This window comes from Oryzias latipes, chromosome 3 (assembly GCF_002234675.1).
Source record: "Oryzias latipes chromosome 3, ASM223467v1".
NCBI lineage: Eukaryota > Metazoa > Chordata > Actinopteri > Beloniformes > Adrianichthyidae > Oryzias > Oryzias latipes.
The window spans coordinates 1,480,390-1,505,192 of record NC_019861.2 but is presented as its reverse complement, the minus strand read 5'-3'; the positions used below and the strand labels follow the sequence as shown (position 1 = coordinate 1,505,192).

The window sequence follows — 24,803 nt, the reverse complement described above, 5'->3', positions numbered from 1 at the left end:
GTGTCTCTGACAACAGGCACACCAATACAGACGTGTCTCTGACAACAGGCACGCCAATACAGACGTGTCTCTGACAACAGGCACACCACTACAGACGTGTCTGTGACAACAGGCACACCAATACAGATGTGTCTGTGACAACAGGCACACCAATACAGACGTGTTTGTGACAACAGGCACACCAATACAGACATGTCTGTGACAACAGGCACACCACTACAGACGTATCTGTGACAACAGGCACACCAGTAGACGTGTCTGTGACAACAGGCACACCAATACAGACGTGTCTGTGACAACAGGCACACCAATACAGATGTGTCTGTGACAACAGGCACACCAATACAGACGTGTCTCTGACAACAGGCACACCAATACAGATGTGTCTGTGACAACAGGTACACCAATACAGATGTGTCTGTGACAACAGGCACACCAATACAGATGTGTCTGTGACAACAGGCACGCCAATACAGATGTGTCTGTGACAACAGGCACACCAATACAGACGTGTCTGTGACAACAGGTACACCAATACAGATGTGTCTGTGACAACAGGCACACCAATACAGATGTGTCTGTGACAACAGGCACGCCAATACAGATGTGTCTGTGACAACAGGCACACCAATACAGACGTGTCTCTGACAACAGGCACACCAATACAGACATGTCTGTGACAACAGGCACTGCAGTACAGACGTGTCTGTGACAACAGGCACACCAATACAGATGTGTCTGTGACAACAGGCACACCAATACAGACGTGTCTCTGACAACAGGCATACCAATACAGATGTGTCTGTGACTACAGGCACAGCAATACAGACGTGTCTGTGACAAAAGGCACACCAATACAGACGAGTCTGTGACAACAGGCACACCAGTACAGACGTGTCTGTGACAACAGGCACACCAGTACAGACGTGTCTGTGACAACAGGCACACCAATAGAGATGTGTCTGTGACAACAGGCACACCAATACAGACGTGTCTCTGACAACACGCACACCAATACAGATGTGTCTGTGACTACAGGCACATCAATACAGACATGCCTGTGACAACAGGCACACCAATACAGACGTGTCTGTGACAACAGGCACACCAGTACAGACGTGTCTGTGACAACAGGCACACCAATACAGACATGTCTGTGACAACAGGCACACCAATACAGATGTGTCTGTGACAACAAGCACACCAATATAGACGTCCTTGTGACAACAGGCACACCAGTACAGACGTGTCTATGACAACAGGCACACCAGTACAGGGGTGTCTGTGACAACAGGCACACCAATACAGATGTGTCTCTGACAACACGCACACCAATACAGATGTGTCTGTGACTACAGGCACACCAATACAGACATGTCTGTGACAACAGGCACACCAATACAGACGTGTCTGTGACAACAGGCACACCAGTACAGACGTGTCTGTGACAACAGGAACACCAATACAGACGTGTCTCTGACAACAGGCACACCAATACAGACATGTCTGTGACAACAGGCACACCAATACAGATGTGTCTGTGACAACAGGCACACCAGTACAGATGTGTCAGTGACAACAGGCACACCAATACAGATGTGTCTGTGACAACAGGCACACCAGTACAGATGTGTCAGTGACAACAGGCACACCAATACAGACGTGTCTGTGACAACAGGCACACCAATACAGACGTGTCTGTGACAACAGGAACACCAATACAGACGTGTCTGTGACAACAGGAACACCAGTACAGGCGTGTCTGTGACAATGGGCATAGGAAATGTCTAAATAATTTGAAATCTTATCAATTTGAGTATAAGTATTGATTTTTACAGGAAAGGCATCAGGAATTAAACATAGTATTGGCGTTTTGTGGCCTGCAGGCTACACCCACCCTGACCTTCTCACTTTTGCCCCACTCTCACTGGCTAAGCGACTGTGACACGCCCCTCGTTCTTTCCCTCTGCCACCCTGCTCAGAGCTGCCCAGAACAAACACTTTTTCATAATATCTGCTGTTCTTCAGGTTTCATCTCCATAGCAACCATTTCATGTTAGTGTCATCTGGGGGTGACGAACAAATTCATGTGGTTTTTAGTAAAATCTGCAAAAGGAAACTTCTGGTTTTCCTTGTCAACTGAGGTTTTTTGTTAACCATTCCTAAAATGTTGATATCATACATCTTATTGTTTCGTTCAGCTTGAGCCAATGAGTCAAGAGGCGGTAGGAGGAGATAGTTTTCATTTGTACCTGGCACCATAAGTGTTTTTTTAATATAGCGGCCTCTTCCTGAGCCCAAAGGTCACCAAAACATTGGTTAGGGTTGTATAGACCAGTGTTTTTCAACCTTTTTTGAGCCACGGCACACTTTAACCTTGACAAAAATCCCGCGGCACACCAGCATCCCAAAAAAAAAAAAATAGCAGAAACTTATAGTCTGTATTGATCTACAGTCCCCCCCCCCCCCCCCCCGGCAATATGACGTGCATTTTTGTGATAATTGTGGCAGAAAAAGCAGGAAGTTGCAGATGTTTTTTCTAAAAGATGTTATAAAAGTTAAGTTACATACAAACTGTATGTTCGTTGTGTTTTCAAGACGTGTAACAAGGACGACTCATTGTACGCTGAGGCGCTGTCCCTTTTAAGCCAATGCATCATGGGAGATGTAGTGCGAAAACTGTGAAAAAACGGCAGAAAGACTAGCGTCTCTGAGCTTCATGGTTTTTTTCACTTGTTCCACGGTCTGATACCGGATTCTGTGGAAAGCTACACCGCTAAAGACGAGCTTTAGCTGGTATTTCTGTTGGAACTGAGAGACTTTATCAGCAGAATCAGAACAAGGAAGTGAAGACTTTAACCACTTCTGATTGGTCAGACTGATGACATGTGATTTAGCCTTCAAGAATGATTGGTGGAGTCGTGGAGACAGTAAAAGCTGCGGGACTTTTCAGAAAACAGTTATAGCTGCAGCTAAATCGCGTTACCGTCATTCTTATCAAAATGTCTTTAATAGAATCAAATAAACACAAAGAAAAAAGTATTTTATGATATTTCATATTCCTAACTACTCAGTGTTTTATCAGGACCTGTTTGGATGAACAAAGAGCTGATTTCCTGGAGATGGTAGTTGTTTTGAGATCAGTGAATGAGGGCAATTTTCCACGGCACACCTGACCATCTGTGCCGCGGGTTGAAAAACACTGGTATAGACAACCTGGTGCTGTGTGTGAGTGAAACTTCATAAAGAACAAAAGTTTGCCTTTCCCTTTTGGGTGAAAATGTGAAAATTTGCCATAAAATCTCCACCAAGCCGTTAGGTCCTGAGGCCATCCCATAATGTTTTCAAATCTTCCTTTGGATATGCCCGACACATGTAAGAGATTTTAGCCTCAGTCATTTTTGATGGTTTCTCCAGCGTTGATGTCTTTTTTGTGGGGGTTGGATTTTGGAGTTTCTGGGTATGTGACCAGGAGGACATTTTTGCTCAAAGGCACAATCAGAAAGAAGAATCGGTCCTTCAGTCCAGGACTGCTGCTGCGGACAGAAGAAGAAGATGCAGCAGATCAGTGATGGTTGCTACAGGCATCTGCTGAACCAACGGATGTGTCCACAGACACACAGCTCTTGTTTTACTGCAGTCCTTCGTGCAGATTTTGTTTTCTCAGCTTTTTGAACATAACCTGCATGCAGGACATCAGACTCCATCAACATGTGGCCTGTCAGTCTCCCTGAATGTGTGACCTTGTGTGTGTTTTTTTTCAGACGTCCAGGAGGTTCTTCGCCATCACCTTCCTCGGTTCCATTTTTTGGATTGGCATCTTCTCCTACATGATGGTGTGGTGGGCTCATCAGGTGGGTCAATGCTTGCAGCACATCATGAAAAGGTCAGAGTGAAGCATCAGAACGCTTCAGTTCAGGAGGATGCAGAATCCAGTTTTAGAGAAACAGGTCCTCTTCCAGCTCTGCTCCGCAGCTGGACTCTCAGCTCTGGTGGAATTATCCGGCCATCCAAAGGTCATCTTCAGGACATCAAGAATGAAACAAAAACTTCAACAAATCCATTCATTTACAGTTTTAAAAGGTCTATATCATTAAGCCGTTTACAGTCAGGTCCATAAATAATGGGACAGCGACACAATTCCAACATTTTTGGCTCTAAACACCACCAGAATGGATTTGAAATTATTATTATAAATTTTTTTTTTAACTTGTTCTGTCCAACAGCTGAGCAAACAGATTAGAGCTGAAGGCCTTTTGTGTTGGACAGGTTTTACTATCACAAAAAGAGGTTATATAATTTTGAAAAACCAGAGTGTAGATTTGTATAAAACCCTTTTTTATTATTGTTTTTATTTATTAGCCACATTTAGTGTGTGTGGGGAGGGAGAGGGGAAGAATGTGAGGGGGGGGGGTGGAAGAGAGTAAAGGGAAGAGAGGTGAGAAAGTGGGGGATACAAGCAATGATTTGAATAAGTTATTATTTTAAGCTGTAACAATTCTACCAGATCTGCTGGAAAGACAAATATTACATCAAAGATGTCTTCCACTAAGATGAGTGGAAGACATCTGTCCATCAATACACTGTGGGTTAGGAGGAGGGATGAAGCAGACAGGGAGCAGTGTGGCAGTGTGCACGTGCACGTGGGGGTGGAGATACATGCATGCTGCCGACGTGAACCGTGTGTTCATAAGGGGAACCAGATCCTCCCCAGGCCGACCAGGAGAGGGGGGGAGAGAACCCCCCTCTGTGCTTGGCTAGGTGGGCGCCCACCCTCTCCCCGCCCTCCCAGGCTGCGTGGGTCTCGTCGCCTGGGGTACTCCTGGCCTGGGGTTCTCTCCCCCCTCTCCTGGTCTGGCTGGTCGGGCATAGGAAGGCATAGGAAAACCCGGCGTCTGGGCCCCCAGGTCACAGGACAGGTGCACTTATCTGTAGCATGCGGCAGCTATGGGGGCTATGGGCCCATGAGCCGACCCCACCCAGCCGGAGCCCCATCTCCGCAAGCCAGCCTCGCATCAGACCCGAGCAACCCAGAGATCACTGCGCAACCACAGCTCCACCCCCCCCTCACTACTCTACCCACTACAACCCTCCTCACCCACCATGTTCTCCGACCCCTCCTCCCATACCCCCCCCTAGTGCCCTCCCCACTCTGCAATGAGTGGAGAGCCCTAGAGGATCCCAGTGAGCCGGTCCCCAGGTCTGTCCCACCCATGCACTCACACTCACAATCTTCTGGTTGCTCCCCACCCCCCGTCGCCACGCAGTAACCCCCTCCGGCCGATCGACCCCCCAGCACCGCACGCCCGACCACCACTGCAGCCGACAGGATCCCCACAAACCCGGCCACCCTAACGGATTTGAAATTAAAGGAACAAGACGTGCGTTAACTGCAGACTGTCTGCTTTAATTTGAGGGTATTTACATCCAGATCAGGTGAGCAGAGAAAGTGGGCGTGTGTGTTAGTCTGGGGGTGGAGCTGTCAGCGGAGACTGTTCCTGGAAGGGGCTGTTCCTCACTTTGTGATGTCACAATGTGAGAACCCGCTTGTTTTCATGTATTGGGAGGGGCATAAATGGATCAGAAAACCACGTTGGGGTTTCTTTTCTTGAGGAATGATCATTATAAAAAACTTAAAGGAATAATAAAAAGGGATTTTTCATGGTATACGACCTTTAAAATCCAGTTGCAGGAATTGATGCAGATCCATGGTGGAAGAGGGATGTTGGTTTTCTTCTTTGTGATCAAGTCTGCAGTGAAAGCAGCATCTAGTCTAATTGATCACTAACAGGTCTTTCCAAAGTCCCAATCCCCAACAAGCAAAAGTCCAGACGCCCTACAACAGCTCATGAAGCTCCAACTCTAACCGCGGAATTTGGTTGATTTTACACTACAGTTGTTCTTGATGTACAGATGGTTTGTGGTGTAAAGTTGCTCATGGGGGGGGGTAACCACAAACCCCCCCTGAAGGTTTTACCATCCGTTCCTGCCCTCAGGTTGGAGAGACTATTGGGATCTCGGAGGAGATCATGGGCCTGACCATCCTCGCTGCGGGGACCTCCATCCCTGACCTGATCACCAGTGTCATCGTGGCCCGGAAAGGTCTGGGAGACATGGCCGTGTCGAGCTCAGTGGGCAGCAACATCTTTGACATCACTGTAGGGTGAGTGAGTCTGTGGTTCTGAGATAGGAGCAGAGCATGTGCACGGTCCTGAAGGTCTCTGTGCAGACAGCTGTTAGTCATTCTAGTAGGGATGCACGATAATGACTTTTTACAACCGATACAGATACCCCATATTTTCCTGCCTCTTGACGCCGATACCGATACTCAGCCAATTCTTTTTTAAATACTTAAGAATAAAATATTTGTAAGCTTCCAACAAGCTCAGTCCTGATTGGCCAGAGCGGTTGCCATAGAAACACGGACTCAGACCAACTTAGACCGATCACTGCTTACTGACATGTGGCTTCTATGTTCCCTTTTCCATGGTCAGACTCAGTCCAGTTCTCTGATACAGTCAATGGTGAAAACAGAGCAGATTTGGATTTTAACCAAAAATAAAACAGACAAATTCGTCTTGTAACATTAAGAAAAAATGTATAGTTCTTAAAATTACTTTTGTAGTCTAGTTTCATTTTTCTAACCTTCTATGAAGTTATTGTACTGAACAAGTTCTTTAAATGAAATGACTCCGAGGTAAAATCGTGTCTGTGCTCCTGAAGGCGCAGAGGTTTGGCTCCCGATTTTTACATTTCTGCGGGATTTGACAGAATTTTGGAAGACGACTTTCCTCTGCCTTCAGCTGGAACTGTCTGCACATTCTAGTTAACGATGCCTTTACTGCTCATTTCAAAAAAATCCTGTCTTTGTGATTTCAGTCTGCCCATTCCATGGCTCCTCTTCACCGCACTGCACAACGGCGACCCCGTGGTGGTCAGCTCAAATGGCCTCTTCTGCGCCATCGTGCTCCTCTTCCTCATGCTCCTCTTCGTCATCATCTCCATTGCTGCCTGTCGCTGGAAGATGAGCAAAATGCTGGGCCTCACCATGTTCGTCCTGTACTTTGTGTTCCTGGTTCTGAGTGTCCTGCTGGAGGACCGGATCCTCACCTGTCCCATCTCAATCTGAGCTGATGAGCCCACCGACTCAGCCCCCCCCAGAGGAGCTCAGCCGTTTTGTAGTCCCTGTTAGGTAGATGCGTTCGGTCAAATGTCACAAAGCTGGTCTCACTCATTGGTTTCATGTTATTAAAGGAAATTCCCCCCTAAAAGAGGCTTTGCAGAGGGTTTTTGACCTTTTCTTTTTTGTTTTTAACTTGTCCTGTCCAACAGCTGAGCAGACAGATGAGAGCTGAAAGCCTCTTGTGTTGGTTTTATTTCACTGCTACAATGGGGGTTATGAATCATTTGACACACAAGGTGTATATTTAAATAAACCCCTTTTGTAATTAAGGCTAAACTTTATTCATCTTACTCATATCCACAACAGTCTTTGGTTGGACCGGACGGAAAAGAAAAGATGCCCGGGGGGGGGGGAATGTAGGAGGGTGATTAAAGAGGATTGGGGATAGAACCGTGAAGCAGCATAGGGCAACAAGTTGCTGGATGTTTACAATCATTAGTCAGTTTTATAAGTAATATAAATCCAAAAGTGGGCGGGGCCTGTCCACACACACCCAAATGCCACAAACATACCTGTTGGCTCCAAAAATGCCCACATACAAACATGTCAACATGTACACAACACAACTGATGTTCACACACGCACACTTATGCATTCAGACTGACACGTGAAATGTTTCATTTAATCACACAAAATATTTGTGCAAAGGAGAGATAGCACGTGTGCTGGACTGGGACTTTGTGTTCTTCTAAAGTGGATTATGGGATGTAGAAAGAAGGAGGGAGAGTACCCAGCCGTCCCCCCTCCCCCATAGATGGAATTTGGAGAAGGCCAGCGCTCGAGATGTCATGTGAACCCCGGCCCCCCGGTCTTCCCAGAGAGGACAGGGGTCCCCTCTGCCCGCGTGGAGAGAGGACCGCCGGGCCCAGGAAGCCAGCACCCCAAGAGACAGGGTCACCGTTGCAGAGGGCCTGGTACCCCCTACCAGGGATGGGGTAGGGGACAGATGGTCCGCGGTCCCACCTTGCTTGTAAAATGTATGTGTATTTAAGAACCGCTGATATCAAGTAATAAACATCAAATCCAGCCGAGCCGCCGTCCATTCCTACGTGAGATGGTGACCTTCCTCATCTACGTAATCTCCTTGGACCTTGGATGCCCTTCTATTGGCCTGCTCCTCGATGGCCTTCCTAAGGTGCGTCGCTCCGGAAATGACAAAAGGTTATGTTGGTGTTAAGATTACAGCAGGTTCCATATTTCACTGTTGGAATCTGTGCTTCTGATGGTTTTCTTTGGTGAATTCACAAATATAACCTTCTCTTTAAACTTTACTTTCTCAGATTTGTTCTTTAAAACCACTTTTATTCCCTTTATCTTAAGCATTCTAAACTGATCAGTTCTAAGTTATTTATGTATTCATTGCCAAGACTAATACTCTTTTGTCTCCATCTATGCATCACTTCCTGAGCCTGCGACCCCCTCCTCCCCGGTCAGAACTTCAGTTTCTGGTGGATGACATAAACCTTGACAAAGTTGTCTGGCTCCAAGTTCCACAGTCTCTGCTCGTCCTGCAGCTTCCCTGCAGATCGTTGCCCCTGCACTCCTTGATCTGGAGCTGCAACGACGACTGCATTCCACGTACCTACTCTGCACTGGAAGTGATGGGGCGGTGGACCTCCTCCAAAGAGACTTCAGACTGAAATCAACCAATATGTTAGCAGCAGAATGGAAAACAATTTCTTGAATTATGGATGTTTGAATACTTTATTACGCCAGGTGGAAGCCTCGAGATTACGATGTGTCAAGCTCCTATTATTAGTATGTAGATGGAAGCATCGAATTTATGGCCGTTAAGCTCGTTCGTAGTACTTCAGATGAAGCGTTGAATTTATGGATGTTCTTAAGCTCGTATCATGGTATGCTAGTGGAAGCGTTTGGATGTTAAGCTTCGTGTCGTCTTACAGGTTTGATTCAATTTATAGTTCCCTACAGCTTCTTTGCAGATATTGGCTCCACGTTCAATTTGCCTGGCTCTCTTTCTCTTCTATTTAGGAAGAAAGGAGGACGGCACAAGAAGGAAATGCTGCTACGGAGTCATGAGAAGCTGAGTACAATCATCAGAAGTTCACAACCATCACAAAGCCCTCTTCTCTGCCGCTAACACAAAGCTACAGTGCTGCTAGCATGTCTGTCTGTTAGCAGCCGGACACACGGAGAAAGCAGTGACGTCACCGCCCCGGCTCCAAATGCTGATCCAAATTGAATTACGCGACAATGTTCACAGGGTGGATGTGAAAAGGAAAATGCAATCCCCTCTTTGCATTTTCATTTTAATTACGACACAGAAAAAGCGATTTTAAGTAGAAAATGAAAAAGCATCTTGAAGTACTGATTTTTCATTTTAATTTTGAGTCATTTGATGCAGTTTCATTTTAAAAATGAAAAAGCATTTCTGGTTTTGACTTTTATTTTTAATTATGCTACTCAAATGCTTCCATAGAATCCAGCCTGTTCTAGTGACACTGTTACTGTTGTAGTCTTTATAATTATTTAATGTAAAATGTTTACATTTCCCTTAATGTTTTCTTGGTTCAGAACCAGAATCAAAAGACCACTGAGAAGGCTTAAAAAATAGATCAAAAGATGATCTGAGAGGGATTTTAACCCCTGCATCACCATGGAGCCCATCTTTTCTTATTTTGGTGTAATACTAAAGAAAAAAAAAAAGGTGGATTCTCAAATTTAAAGTCAAATAAATTTAAAAGCACATTTTGATTAGACTTGGCGGGTGTTTGGTTCTACTCCTGTGCTTCAGCCACATGGTCTGCTTTACCATGGGGGGGGGGGGGGGGGGTCTGGCTGCCTTTTTGCCTTCCAATGTGGGTGTGACTGGGGGCTCAGCCTAATTTTGCTTTATTCTCTTCATTCCACAGAGGATCCCAGACAGACGTGTATACGTGTTGATATGAACATGGGTGTGTGTCTGTAGACAGACCCCCCCTTGACTGCAATGATGAGAAATCTCCAGACCCTGTTGGTAATTCTGGCCTCTCCTGTTTCTTTCATCTTTTTCCAACTTCTTTACCCCCAGTTTCTTTTTCTTCTGCCCTTATCCCCCCCACTCTAATATCCCGCTCTCCCTCCGTCCTCCATCTGGACCAAAAAGAAATCTACACAAAGTTTAGCCTCAAATACGGAAGTTGTTTATTCAAAAATGCGCCTCCTGTGTCTGAGGCAACAACACCCCCCATAGTAACAGATCTGTTCACCCCAAAAGGCCTTCAGCTCCCACCTGCTGAACTGGATACAGTATTTCAAAAGTAATTTTCCACTTTGTTTTTATTTTCCTGCTCAGCCCCTCCCTGTTTTCTGTTCCTATGAATTTTATTTGCCAGAGTAACTCCAGACTTTTCAAAGCTGTCTGATCTCAGACTTTCATCGCTCTGCAGCACCAGACCTCTGTTCTCCATCTTCCAGCTTCGTGTCAGGAGGCTTTCCTCAGTGTCCCTACAAAACAAACAACTGTGAGAATTTGAAATAACTTTATTCACAGTCTTGGTTTAAAACAGGACAGGACTAGACGGGTCGTGTCTGAAACGGTTCCATCCTGTGAACCTTCCACAGAGTTCCTCATCCTCATCCTCATCCAGGTCCTGGACTCTTTTAGTGCAATCTGCTAACGTTTCCAGTTTTGGTGAAAGTCGCAGCCTTGGCTGAGACTCCTCGGACCTTCTAGGACTTCAGCCCAGGGTCTTCTTCCAAACAGGGCCGCCTTTTGGTTGGTGGAACACCTGCTGTCCTACGGGACTGAGACGGTGTGTCCAACACTTGACTGGTACTGAGTGTCAGCGTTTCTGAGCGGTCCAGTTCTGTCCCGTTTGAGGGATGCTCCAGAACTCATTCAGAGCCTGAACTAAAACGATCCAGGCTGAAGATGCAGAAAAGTACCTTCTACTGAGAAAAGGGAAGTGGTTCAGCCCCGCCTCAGCTCCACACAGGTCAGGTACCTGGTGACCCCCTCATCCACCGTTTGAAACATGGAAGGAACTCAAAGCTGGTTGTGATGACAAACACTGAATCTGAGAGGATTAAAGTCTGAATTTGACATAAAGTATGGAACTTCAGACAGAACACAAGAGACATAAAGCAGAATTAGTTTCAGGTCAATGTCCTAAAGGTCTAAAGCAGCACATTCCTAGATGAGATGTGGGACACGTTGCTGAGGCTCCTCGACGTTCTTGTTGAATTCCAGAGGTGGAGATGCTTTCAGCAGCTTCAGACAAACATCTACTGTCTACCAAACGGAGGCAGAAGGCCGGCTCCACTCTGGCTCCACTGTGCCGATGAGACGGTTGGGTTCTTCTCCTGTCCTCTAAAAGGACTAAAGGGCTGGGATTTGACATGAACTGAGTATCAGTGACATCACGCTGAGTCCTCAGCCGGACTGTTTCCAGCCGTTCAGGGCAAACCTGCCTCAGCGCGGCCCTCTGTGCTTCTTCTGTCTCTGTTGGTAGATCAGTGCAGTTTGCTGGTCTGCACCTCTGCTTCCATACATCCATCACAACCCCTGAACAGCAGAGCGGACGCCGTGCTGACTGTGAAACATCCTAGTCAAAGTGCTTCCACTGCCTGCTGAGCCCCACGGGTCCATTTCCACCCAGAACCGCTGCTGGCGTCACACAGGATCCAGCATGAATGCAGTCTGACTTTTGTCTGAATGACATCATCACTGACAGTTTTAGACTGTAGATTTTGTCCAAACTATTGCATAGACATTTCTGTTAACTTTAAATAAACCTTTCTTAAAAGATAAAATAATAATGTAAACAGTCTTCCCTTTTAAGGCCCGACAAATGGAAAAAAGCTGGAGCCGGATTGGTCCATCAGTTCACCACACGGGGGCTGGTTCTGTGAGGGGGGCAGTCCTCATCTACCCTCCTTCAGACTGGGTTGAGCAGCTGCCCCATGAGGATTAGATCAGGGGTTCAAATCCAGCTCCTACTCTGAGGTTTCATCTGAAGTGTTTGGTGGGAGGTATTGAAAGTGAAACAGTCGCCCGTGGTTCCCCTCTGTGGTTAGACTTAAGGTCAAAACGTCTCCAGAAGGTCCGTTTGTGCTACACTGGACTTCACAGGAGCTGTCGTGTTTTTCGGTTAGGGTCTGATGGTATCTAGACCGTAGCTGTGCTGCAGAGGACGTCCCTTCAGGAGAAGTTGTGGATCCATTCTGCTCCCACGTTGACCTTGGCTGAACAGACTAAAGGTCACTAAAGGTCATCTCCTGCTGGAGGCTGCATCTCCTGAAGCTCAGACGGCTTCGATTTGAAGCCATCCACTTTTTCACGTTATGCTGAGTCAGCAGACACAAACCAGAAAAGCACTGTGCAAATGAAATCAAGCTGGCAACAGAAATTCACATATTGCTGCTATGAGTTTTGATCCCAGAGGACTTCTTTCATGGTGTCTGCCATCACCACAGGATCCCCACAGAACCTGTGGAGGAAGAGGGTTCTTCATGTGTCTGCCATCAGGTTAGGAAAGGCTTGACCTTCATCCCTGAAGGTCACCCCAAACGTTCCCCCCTCCTGAGCTGCTGTTCTGGCGCCCGCTGCGTGACGCCTCACAGGTACGGCTCCCCGAACGTCCTCCGAACCTCCATGACGCCTGTGCTCGGGGGACGGTCACAGTTGTGTGTCAGCTTCACCAGGTTCGGCGCCAGACGATCAAACGCCAACTTGTACTCCCGATCGAAGGCGTCTGAGGAGGAAGAGGAAGGAGGCTCAGCGTCACAGTAAAGGAGTCCAGCCGGCTGGCCAGCAGGAACCTTCTGTGGAAAAATGTCTCCAAGAGAGTTTGGAATAGAAATGAAAGTGTTGAACGCCTTTACAGAAACATTTCAGCAAACATAATAAAACTGAATGGGTCTCACCAATATCAATGTTGTCTTTTCCCAGAGCCACCAGAGAGAGGAAGAGGATGTCTCTGTACAAACTCCTGTGGAGGAAGAGGAGGAGGAAGAGAGCCAGACATGAGCTTCAGTGACCTGCTCATCCTCAAGCTGCGCTCACACTGAACGTGATTCAATGCCAATGAGTTGTATTGCTAGAGACGCCACGATGGCCTGTAACCATCCAAGATACAGAAAAAGTATCGGTCTGTAAACATGAAGACGGACACAGTAACACGACCATAAAACACTTAACTTTGGTCCGATAATGAAAAGAAAAAAAACGGATCATCAGAAAAACTAGGACCAGGTCATAGTATTTATGTTCCAAATACCTCATTATTTAGGAAATGTTTGATAAATGGTGGGTTTTTATTCAGATCTACACACAGACAAAGATGAACACAATCTGTTAGCCTCCTTGTGTCCGTGTTTTAAAATGGTTTGGCGTGTAGCAGACATTGCTGCAGACCGCTTGCGCCCGTTGTACGTGGGCCACTCCACGCCCGGGGCAGCGGGGAACAGTCGGAGCGGACTGGGGGGGCACTTCATGGTGCTGCGAGGTCGGGGCGTCGTTCACTGTAAAGCTATGCATGTTTTAGTCTCAGCAGCAGCAGGTGGAGAACTGGACCGAGTGACCACGCCCACCTGGCGTTCCAAACAGGAAGTGGCTCCAAGAAGCCGGAATCCCATAGAATTCTACAGGAGCTTTTAAAAACAAGTTCCTGATAATCCTCATTTTTTTTCTATAATTCAAGTCATAAACTGACCAATCGGATACCTCAACAAAAGTAGGTGGAGACTGCTGGCCCCAGATCCAATGTTCAAACATTTGATTGACAGATTTTGTGCAGCCCGCTTTTAAGTGGTAGCCTTCCAACAAGCTCACTCTTGACTGGCGGGGGTGGTTGCTATAGAAACGTTGACTCAGACTGCTCACTGATGTTGTCTGGCTCCAACATGGCAGCATCCGTGTTGTGACAAAATGGCGACTGAATAGACTTCTTTGGTCAGAGCCAGAAGTAAAGCCATTTTAGGAGTGATGTCAGACACCAAGCAGACATCAGAACATCCGGAGTTCGTCATCATCTGCCCCGGCACTCACTTCTCTAGATGAACCCATGCAGGCGGTGCTAAGGAGTCACCACAGAGGAGTCTCGCCCCCCACCGCAAACAGCCGTCACGTTTTTGTGTCAGACAGAAGGCCAGCAGTAATTTATGTTCTCCAAAAAGAACAGACAGAAAAGATGTGGTTGATATTTTTCTATATCGTCAAACTGGTATTGAAGTTCTCATACATGTATGTTTATACCGTGTTGCAGGTGAATACTGGATTCTGATTGGCTGCGGGGTGTGGATTTAAAAAGTGATAATCCACAGAAAAAGCCAATTCTTTCAGGCTCTGGAGAGAAAACTAGTGAGAGATGTATGTGAAGACCCCAGAACAACCACGAGACTCCAGTGTGCGACTTGGACTAGTCAGGAATCGTAGTGTCAAAGAAGACGGACACTAGAGCGCTGGACAGGAACGGACTGTGAGGTTGCTGACCCAGAAAAACTGTCTGTTGGGACAACCTGGAGAAGGATGGTGCAGACTGGTCGCATGTCCTTTGGTCAGCTCTTTGGCCATTGAGATGTTGCTCGTGTTTGGAGAAAGAAGAGACAGAACGCCCTCCCCACAGTGAAATATGGTGGTGGAAGTATTATGCTGTGGGGTTGCCTCAGTGCGTCTGGAACTGGGTCTGGGTCGTCGCTTTGTCTTCCTGTACGATGTCCCAAAACGTTTGGCGCTTCTGGTGAAGACGTACCTCTAGAAGACCAAGGTGAGGGTCAGCCTACACCAGTGTTTTTCAACCTTTTCTGAGCCACGGCACACTTTAACCTTAAAAAAAATCCCGCGGCACACCAGCATCCAAAAATTAAAAAAAAAGGAGAAACTCTGTATTGATCTACAGCCCCTCCCTCCACAGTCTCACATGCATTTTTGAGATAATTGTTGCAGAAAAAGCTGGAAACTGCAGCTGTTTTTTTCTAAAAGATGCAATAAAAGTTAAGTTAGAAGATTTAAAAACAGTTTGAAGTGTGTTCGTTGGTTTCAAGACGTTTAAAGACAGATCTCCTTGTGCGCTGTCACTCTCACAACCCAATGCATCATGGGAGATGTAGTGCATAAAACGGCCGGAGATCGGTTTTCGGAGCTTCATTGTTTTGTTCACTTGTTCCACGGTTTGATACCGGATTCTGTGGAAAGCTACAGCGCTAAAGACGAGCTTTAGCTGGTATTTCTGTTAGAACTGAGCGACTTTACGAGCTAAATCGGGACAAGGAAGTGAAGACATTAACCACTTCTGATTGTTCAGACTGATGACATGTGATTAAGCCCCCCAAGAATGATTGGTGGAGATAGTTAAAGGGACAGGACTTTTCCCAAATACAGCCGGAGCTGCAGCTGAATCGTGGTAACGTCATTCTTATCAAAATGTCTTTAATAAAATTAAAAAAAACGCAAAGAAAAAGTATTTTACGATCTTTTATATTCCTAACTCCTCAGTGTTTTATCAGGGCCTGTTTGGATGAACAGAGAGCTGAAATCCTGGAGATGGGAAATGTTGTTAAATCAGTTAATGAGGGCAATCTCCCACGGCACACTGGTTGAAAAACACTGGCCTACACAAACCTGAATCCCATGAATAATGTGACCGAGGTCTCTGGCAGAGGAGAATCAAATTTGGAGGAGAGATTTGCCAAAGCAGAATGGACTAGGAGACGTGTCCTCAGGAGACGAGTCAGAGACTTGTTAATAACCCATTCATCTTCTGAACCCACTTTGTCCCGGAGCCTCGTGGCGAATGCATGGGACGTCCTGGACAGGTCGCCAGTCTGTCGCAGGGCTTGTTAAACCCTGCTGTGCGCCAGGTGGCCATCCCATAATTACTAACAAACAACTAGAACAAACAACGGCGGGCTGTTATCCAGAGAAAAGGAAACATGTTGATCCACCATTGACTCTGATGTTTGACCCTGGTGTTTTCTGTTTCTACATGCAAAGTACAAAAATGTAAGCTTCCACAATAAAACAGGACTTTAGAACTCTCTGCTCTGTTTAAAACACCTGGGAGATAGTTGTGAAACAAGGACATTCTGTATATGCTACAGTTTGAGGGAACAGCATGACTTTTCTTAACATTTAGAAATAAAAAGGCGTCCACCTTCCAGGTTGGACCTCTGCTGACCTTTGCCTTCTGACCCCGAGGGTCTGGCTGTGCAGCTGCAGCAGCTGAGCCATCGGCCGGCTGACGTCGTTCCTCTGGATGCTCCTCACCACGCTCTGCAGCACCTCCTCGCTGAAGGCCTTCTCCTCCTCTGGGACCGGCCGTGTCACCGAGTAGCCCACATCTGCCACACAGGAACACACAACAGCTGTGCAACAAGCACCGCGGCAGCAACGGTTCTAGTGCTCAGGATCTGCAGTGAAGCTCTCCGTCTGTAGGAGGTTCTACCACCAGCAGGAGATCCCGTCACAACCCAGCTCAGTAAAAACCCGTTCAGCAGAAATGCTCATTCATGGTTGCAGCCATCAGACAAATAATAACCCTAACCATAAAATGAATGAACCAAATGAATTACAAGCAGATAAACCAAAGTGTTCCTGATAGCAGAACCTACTGAGCCCTCCAGGGGTCAGTGGTTAAAAAAGCAAAAGGCGGATCAACCGTGCACGCGGATGGCTAAAACGTCATCATTAGCCGTCACGCCATAGAAGAAGAAGTTGCAGGACCCGTTGTAAACAAAGCCCCAACATAGAGAGATGATCTTCTAAACAGGCTTTTATTATTGTTATTTAGTGCATGTTCGCTTATAGTTTTTTAAATCCGTGCGGCCAGTGCTTCATTCTTGGCTGAACTGACCCGGAAGAAGGGTTAGGATTAGGTTAATACGTGCTAACAACATTTAGCCGTGAAAGAATTTACACTGGAATAACAGCAGCCTTTATTTTGTCTGGAGCCCACTGGAAACAAAAAATCTCATGATAGTTTGAACGGTTTCTCAGGACTGTTTCTTCAAAAGCCGCCTCCGCCCATCCCAAAGCTGCTCCTCTGCTTGGAAATCCAAATCTCCCGAAAGACCCGGTTCTCCTGAGAACAGCCGGACGGACTGCGGCCCGAAGCCTCCTCTGTAACACAGCACCCTCCCCGCAAACACGGAGCTACCAGTCCGGCTGCTCTGCTCAGAAACAGGCACATGCAATGTGCACAGTTATCAGACTTTGGATTTTTTTAACCAGTGGCCCCTGGAGGGCTCCATAAGAACCTACATTGTGAACCGTGACACTTTCATCCACTCCAGCAGCTCATTTCAGAGGTGAGGCTGTGGTCTCTGGAAGGTTGGCGTGGGAAAATAAGAATGGTTCTAAAGGCTTGACTTCTGTCAGATCTAACAGGTTAAACCATTTTCAGGTCTGTGACACGATCAGCTTTAAGAAACGTCTGGGTGGGAAAGTAGAGGCTGAGTAGAAAAACCACAAACATAAAACAATGTTTTCATCAGCAATAGTGTGCAGTGAGGTTGTGACTGCTGAGGCCCAGACGACTGGTAAATAAAGCCCATGTGGCTCTTCTGAACCAAAACATCTGTGGCTTTGGCTTCAAGTCCTTATCTTTACTTTTCAAAACGTCTTTTTAAACTTTGAAGTTTGAAGTCCTTAAACTTCAGCTTAGGTCTTAATGTTTTCATAGAAAAAACAACTTTGAGAAACTTTTGGAGTCAAGATAAAACATCTGCTATTTCTGCGTTTGCCGCGAGCAGCATTATGTGGCCCACAGGCGCTACCCATCGCCCTCACCGCGCCCCTCTGCCCGCCGCCCTCACCAAGCCCCTCCACCCACCCCCCTCACCGCGCCCCTCTGCCCGCCGCCCTCACCAAGCCCCTCTGCCGCCGCCCTCGCAGCTGCCCACATTTGACCCAGCCTAGTAAGAACTGCATGTGACAGATTTATGTAAAAAAACATTTTTTCTGAATGGCGGTTTTTCTGTTGGTTTCTGTCTCCATGGCAACTATTATATGTTTATGTTGCCTGAGGATAAAAAAAAAAAGATTTATGAAAGTTTCAGAAGAATCGGCTAAATCAGGGGTCGGCAACCTTTTTTACCCAAAGAGCCATTTGGGACCGCCCCTAATGAAAAGAAAGCACCTGGAGCCACAACCCGTTTTGACATCATTATATATATTATGCATGTATACATTATATCAAGGGTGCTCATTACGTCGATCTTCAAAGACATGAGTGTAGATCGCGGGCCAGAAAAGATAAAAAAAAAAAAAAAGTACTTCCTTAAAATCCACCATGTCTTCAGTGCATCTTAACCCTTGTTCTATCCTAGGCACTTTAACGTTGGGAGTTGGGTCATCTAGACCCACTAGACAGAGCTCTGAACCTTTTTTCTTCAATGATTTGTGATCTTCACTGGTGTCCATGGATTACATGAAATCTTTCCACCTTTATCCACCTTTGTCATGGTAGGAAGGACACCTCAATGGAAGGGGGGGGGTCATATGGACCCCATGGGATAGCACAAGGGTTAATATCAGATCTGAACACTAAATAAACAATAAACAAAAGCGAAATACATTACCTATTAAATGAAAAATCGACAACACATCTTAATAAAGCACGACGTTATTAGCATTCGCTGAGTAAGGTAATGGTGCGCTCAACCCAGTTTGAATGACATGAATGACATCTGCTGTGGGGTGGAGTTCGGTGCTGCTTCACCCCACAGCCTACGCTGTAATTAGGAAATTAATGTAGGAAATTTGCAAAATACTGAGATTTTGATATGAGAAATGATTAAATTCTATATAGAAATTCTATTTATAGTCCATATTTACTTTATCACTAGTATATGTCTCATGATGGCAGGTGAGGATGATTACAGGTGATGCAGTGCCTAACCTGCCACTCCCGATCGCAAATCGCCAGGTTAAAGAACCTACAAATCTACAGAGCAGAACCTTCTGAAATAGTTCACAGAAACTGCATAAACAGTTTAAGACTTACGTTAACTCAAGAACGTTAAGCTCCAGAGTTAACAGGCTTATGGTTTCCATGAAATGTTATCTGTTGACTCCCTTAGTTTGACTGAAGTTGGACCAACCCAGTTGGTCAGGATTGTGTTTGGGACTCACTGTAGGTGTTCCAGAGGATGTAGAGAGGCCGGACAGGGTCCTGATGCAGCTTCAGGTTGTCCCACAGTATCTGGATCAACACATGTTTGCTGTCCTCTGACATCCAGTGATGAGGAATCTGACAAAAAGAAAACACTCAAACATTAAGGAGCCAACAACTTCAGATGTACCAACAGTGCCTTCCACTGTGACCTGTGTGTGCTCATACATTTACAGCAGTTATGCTTCAGAACACTGGTGGTGTTTCTGTGGCTCCTAAGGGCGCACACTGCACAGCTCTGCTTATTCAACTGCCGGCCTTTGGAGACTTTGGGGGCGGAGACTGTGACAGATACTCCGATTGGTTCTTATAACTGTTGCAACAGGCGGCGCTACCGTTGGTAGCCGTTGGTATGACCGGTTGGTCATTTACCCTTCAGGCAAGTATGTGGCAGCGAACCACAAAAAGGAAAAAACTACAGAGGACTACGAATTTCTCAACAGCAGAACCACCAATTTAGTCATGGCGAGTATTTGAGTGGAGGCATCAATACCATCAACACCATCATCTGTGGAAATAAGAGGCTTTTTACTGCTAAAGTACAAACACCCAGAGCCCCTCGACCACTTCCTGCTAGAACTAGCTGGGAGGCCGTATGTAGACTCAGACTACAGGCTGGAAACAAACAGATCTGCTGTCTCCGCCCCCAAAATCTTCCAAATGTCGGGCAGCTGGGGGTCATCCGAGCCGGCGACGTTCAGGCGTGTGAGTGCCGGGATGACTGGATCTGATCACAGGAACGGAAATCGGGCTTGATCACGTAGTTTCAGACTCGCTCTGAATCGATTATTTCTGTTAACATTATGATCAGCACTGTATATTTCAAGCATATAATTAAACATAAATACTCTAATAGAAGGCTGGTTATTATCCCAACATTTTATTGGTTTCAACTGCAGCAGTTCTGTGACGTCAGCAGGATCATCACAGATATGATAAATGTTTAAAACTGACGGCAAGCGGCACTATTGGTTTGTCTTAAAGCAAACAATGACCTACAAAGGCACTTCAGAAGAAAATATATCTGGTTTTTAATTATTTTTAAAGAGAACGTCTGTCTGTGCTGCCGACAGAGAGGAGGAAGTGAGACGGCTCCGAAGAAAGAGGGTTAAAAAATAATTCACCAGTGTCTCGAAACAACCAAAACAAAGGAGTGTTTACATGGATATGACCCAATCATCATCATATTCACAGACCAGTTTAGGAAGAAAGTCATTGTTTTTCTTTTTTGGGAATATTAATGGAGTTATGAATCCCATTTGATCATCCCCGTTCTCAGTTTCGGGGGATTTTTCCGTCTTTGACACATACAAAATGTGCACCGGGTGTGAAGGCGCGGGTACGTTAACACCCCGTTCAGACCCTCAGAGCCTCCAGAGTGGGGTAATAAAAGAACCAGTCACTGTTATTTTAGAGGAAACCTTTTTTGTTTACTGTTATCCCTAACTGGCTAACACAAACTGAATGCGATCACAGACTCACTTGCGCTCAGCGCCTGACCCCCCTCCCTGCCCTCACGCGGGAGCCGTAGCTTTGCTTTCCTTCCTACACACACGCTAGAGAAGGCTTAAGCACACACACAAACACTCAGTGTGTGTTTAATAAATGCAACAGGAGCAAATCTGACTTAGTTCTGATTTATTTTTTATTTTTTCAGTCATAAAACAGCATCTAAAAATCCATCAATCCACGTAGCTGATAGCTGCAGTTTAAACAGGGCTTCAGCCATTTTGTAAACAACATTGTGGGGACCTGGGACTTAGCCCCGCCCATGGCCACTAAGACTCATGGGAAGTGTTGATTTCTACACCATAAGAAAGGAAGCTGTGAAGAGAAGTGACTCTCATGTTCTTACAGTCTTTGTGTTCAAAACAAAGGAGCTGAACTGCGGGAAAAAATGAGCAAATGTCTTTCTCTGCCACCTTCTTCTACGCCCCACAACTACACATTAGGCGCACCGCCTCATGGGGCCCCCGCTACAGTTTGGCTTTTAAGTGCGCCATATAGTTGTGAAAATACGGTACTTATTAGCTGTTTTTACTAGTTTAGGTATCCTGACCTCTCCTGGATCCTGGCCTCTCCTGGATCCTGACCTCTCCTGGATCCTGACCTCTCCTGGATCTTGGCCTCTCCTGGATCCTGACCTCTCCTGGATCCTGACCTCTCCTGGATCCTGGCCTCTCCTGGATCCTGACCTCTCCTGGATCTTGGCCTCTCCTGGATCCTGACCTCTCCTGGATCCTGACCTCTCCTGGATCTTGGCCTCTCCTGGATCCTGACCTCTCCTGGATCCTGACCTCTCCTGGATCCTGGCCTCTCCTGGATCCTGACCTCTCCTGGATCTTGGCCTCTCCTGGATCCTGACCTCTCCTGGATCCTGACCTCTCCTGGATCCTGGCCTCTCCTGGATCCTGACCTCTCCTGGATCTTGGCCTCTCCTGGATCCTGACCTCTCCTGGATCCTGACCTCTCCTGGATCCTGGCCTCTCCTGGATCCTGACCTCTCCTGGATCTTGGCCTCTCCTGGATCCTGACCTCTCCTGGATCCTGACCTCTCCTGGATCCTGGCCTCTCCTGGATCCTGACCTCTCCTGGATCTTGGCCTCTCCTGGATCCTGACCTCTCCTGGATCCTGACCTCTCCTGGATCCTGACCTCTCCTGGATCCTGGCCTCTCCTGGATCCTGACCTCTCCTGGATCCTGACCTCTCCTGGATCCTGGCCTCTCCTGGATCCTGACCTCTCCTGGATCCTGACCTCTCCTGGATCCTGGCCTCTCCTGGATCCTGACCTCTCCTGGATCCTGACCTCTCCTGGATCCTGACCTCTCCTGGATCCTGACCTCTCCTGGATCCTGGCCTCTCGCGTTTCCTCTCTGATGCTCCCATGCTCATCATTGGCCCTGCTTCTCTGACCCGAATATTGATTTGTGGACTTTTGGCTGAGCTGCATTTGGATCCAGCCTTCTGCCTGTTCTTGTGACAGTTGATAGTTAACTAGTTTTTCTAGTTAATAGTTGCCATTTTTGTACTGGATTGTTGAAGCGACTTTACAGAAGTGCTCTGTTTAGGTGTTCAATGATAAAGGGAGGTGAATAAAATAAAACATTGGGAAAACCTTGATGGGTTTATTACATTTGTGATATTTTATAAAAGTATTGCATCAGGAGTCAGCATCGGCAGATTCTAAAAATCAAATGGCCCAAAAGTGATTACTATGCAGTGTGCATACAAACTCACGCTAAAAGGAATGGTTTTTTTTTTCATGCATGCAGATTCTCCACCTGGAAGCACAGGTTCGGTTCCGAGTCTAACCTGGGAGTCCCTGTTGCAGTGCTCCGATGTGAGGACGAGACCCGGTAAGTTGCTGGGCAGGTCCAGCCGTCTGAAGTACCAGATGAGGTTCCAGTAGATGATGGGATGGTGGTCCACCATGTCGGCCTCGGTGATGACCGGATCTCCTTCGTTCTCCAGCAGGCTCTCCAGCTCCTTCCACAAGACCAGCGGGCTCAGGTAGGGAACCGTCACCGGCTCGGGGCTGTGGACACTCCACTCCACATTCAGCGGGTCCTTGGAGGACAGAAATGACCGACAGCTCTCAGTGTCACGTAAACACAGCACTGTCATTGTGGTACCGTTTGCAACCTGACATCATTCAATTGATTTGGTTTTCGTTCAAATGAATCTTTTTCAATCTTTTTTTGCAGTCCTCCTTTGGACACCCTCCAGTACCAAAATGTGGACTGAGCGTGCGGTTCCCCACCCTATGATTGGCCTGGGGTCCCGTTCAGGGAGGAGCTGTGCGTTGATGGATGGAGCCAGAGCATCAATGCAGTCACAGTGACAGGTTAAAGGTCAGAGCATCCATGAGCTCCTCTTAGGTTTCCTGCTGGATCTGTCTGCATGACACGCAGGAGCAGACGGACCTCCGGTTCTGCCTGAGGCTCACCGCCTTCTTCAGCGCCACAGCAAAAAATTCCCAGCATCAGATAATGAACTTCTGAGATCGTGAGGATGTGCAGCGCTCTTTTCCCCTCCCGTCTGGAACTGAGAGCCACTCCAGTGTTTTCAGAGGTTTGCTTCACTTGAACCTGAGCGTTTGGAGAAGAGGCCGGAGGTCCGGAGCCCTCCGGAACGTACCACTGGTTCGTTCAGGCGGGTGGGCAGGCTGCCGGATGTCTGCAGTCGGGGGCTGAAACTGGATGTTTCCTCTAAAGGACCGAAGATGGTGACGCTTCGGGTCATGGAGGAGGACAGCGCCCCCTGGTGTCGCTCAGTGGGGATGCTGATACCCGGAGCTCTGGAAAAAGACAGATGGACTTTGGCCGAAAGGTTCTGCCCAAAACATGCAGAAACAGAAATGCAACTCCTTCAACACATTTCTGTCGTTGAATCTCACTATTAGATTTAGAGGATTTGATAAAATCTACTTGGCCTCATCCTCCGCTTTGATTGGAGCTGCATGCGACAAATTCATCTGTAATTACTTTTTTCAAAATGGCGGCTTTTCTGTTTGTTTTTCTCCATAGCAACCATATTATGTGTGGTTGCTATGGAGGAGACAAACAGGTCTATGTCATTTTTAGAAGAATCTTTAAAAGCCAAGTTTTTAGATTTCCATGGCAACAGATGTTTTCTGTTAACCACACCCACATTCCTAATATATTGATTAATATCAGATTGTTTGTCATACTGTTTTGTTCAGGTTGATCCAATGATTAATGTATTAAACTTTCACAATATTCATGTAATAAATGTGTGAGCAAAAGAGGAACGCTGCTTTTGCCAGCTCGCCATCTGAGAGCCGTTCAAAATCTGCACACTGTAAAACCAACATATTTCCCAGATATCGTCCTAAAGAAGCTGGAGGGGTTAGGAGTTAGTTACATTGAAGTACCGTAGGGGAAGTTTAAGTTTGAAGATGGATGCAGAGGTGATTTTTTGGGGGAGGAAAATTTCAAGATGGCAGCCTCTTCATGGGGTCAAAAGTCAACGTAACTTCAGTCGTGGTTGTAGACGTGAGCTGGCAGCATGATGGTCAAATGTACAAAAACACCATATTTTTCCCATTGCCGCAAAATGGCTGCCAAGCCGTAGATCCTGTGACATCCCATAATAATTTCATGACAGAGTTAAACAGTGATGGACATATAATGTATTTTAGACACTTTTATCAAGCTCAGGGCCCCCAGAGAGGCGATCGCCTACCTTTGCCTGATGGTAATTCCACCCCTGGCTGTGTGTGTGTGTGTGTGTGTGTGTGGGGGGGGGGTCGTCTTCTTTCCCCTAAAGTTCACTGCTTGTAAATGTTGGTGAGCCTTTGCGTGTGCGGTGGGAGTGAAACTTTGACTCAAAGCTGCAGTCCAGAGGGAGAATCGGGAGTTTCTCTGTCTAACCCCCCCTTCCTTGCAGACGGGGACACACTGCTGCTGAATGAGGCTGCTTTGATGTGTCCAACTGAGGACAGGGACTTGAGCTCAGCCGAGGCCGCTTTTGTCTTTCGGCTCCA

The 24,803-nt window shown here is 46.8% G+C and overlaps 2 protein-coding genes across 12 annotated transcripts in view; one reads left to right on the top strand and one right to left on the bottom strand.

Moving 5' to 3' along the window:
- LOC101160040 (sodium/potassium/calcium exchanger 1-like) overlaps positions 1 to 7,276 on the top strand; it is a 29,629-nt gene extending 22,353 nt beyond the window's left edge. For all 8 annotated transcript variants that reach the window (XM_023951511.1, XM_023951484.1, XM_023951481.1 and 5 more), the window contains 3 exons: positions 3,765 to 3,854; positions 5,997 to 6,163; positions 6,880 to 7,276. In XM_023951511.1, coding sequence (XP_023807279.1) covers positions 3,765 to 3,854; positions 5,997 to 6,163; positions 6,880 to 7,129 — 507 coding nt within the window. In that variant the 3' untranslated portion in view covers positions 7,130 to 7,276. The remainder of the gene's footprint in view (positions 1 to 3,764; positions 3,855 to 5,996; positions 6,164 to 6,879) is intronic.
- A 3,034-nt stretch (positions 7,277 to 10,310) lies between these two features.
- The window catches only part of LOC101168670 (C-myc promoter-binding protein), a 98,692-nt gene continuing 84,199 nt past the window's right edge, over positions 10,311 to 24,803 (bottom strand). For all 4 annotated transcript variants that reach the window (XM_020699693.2, XM_011492503.3, XM_011492504.3 and 1 more), the window contains 6 exons: positions 23,435 to 23,594; positions 22,610 to 22,864; positions 19,257 to 19,374; positions 16,303 to 16,465; positions 13,052 to 13,116; positions 10,311 to 12,879 (listed from right to left, as the gene is read on the bottom strand). In XM_020699693.2, the coding sequence (XP_020555352.1) occupies positions 12,743 to 12,879; positions 13,052 to 13,116; positions 16,303 to 16,465; positions 19,257 to 19,374; positions 22,610 to 22,864; positions 23,435 to 23,594 (898 nt within the window). In that variant the 3' untranslated portion in view covers positions 10,311 to 12,742. The remainder of the gene's footprint in view (positions 12,880 to 13,051; positions 13,117 to 16,302; positions 16,466 to 19,256; positions 19,375 to 22,609; positions 22,865 to 23,434; positions 23,595 to 24,803) is intronic.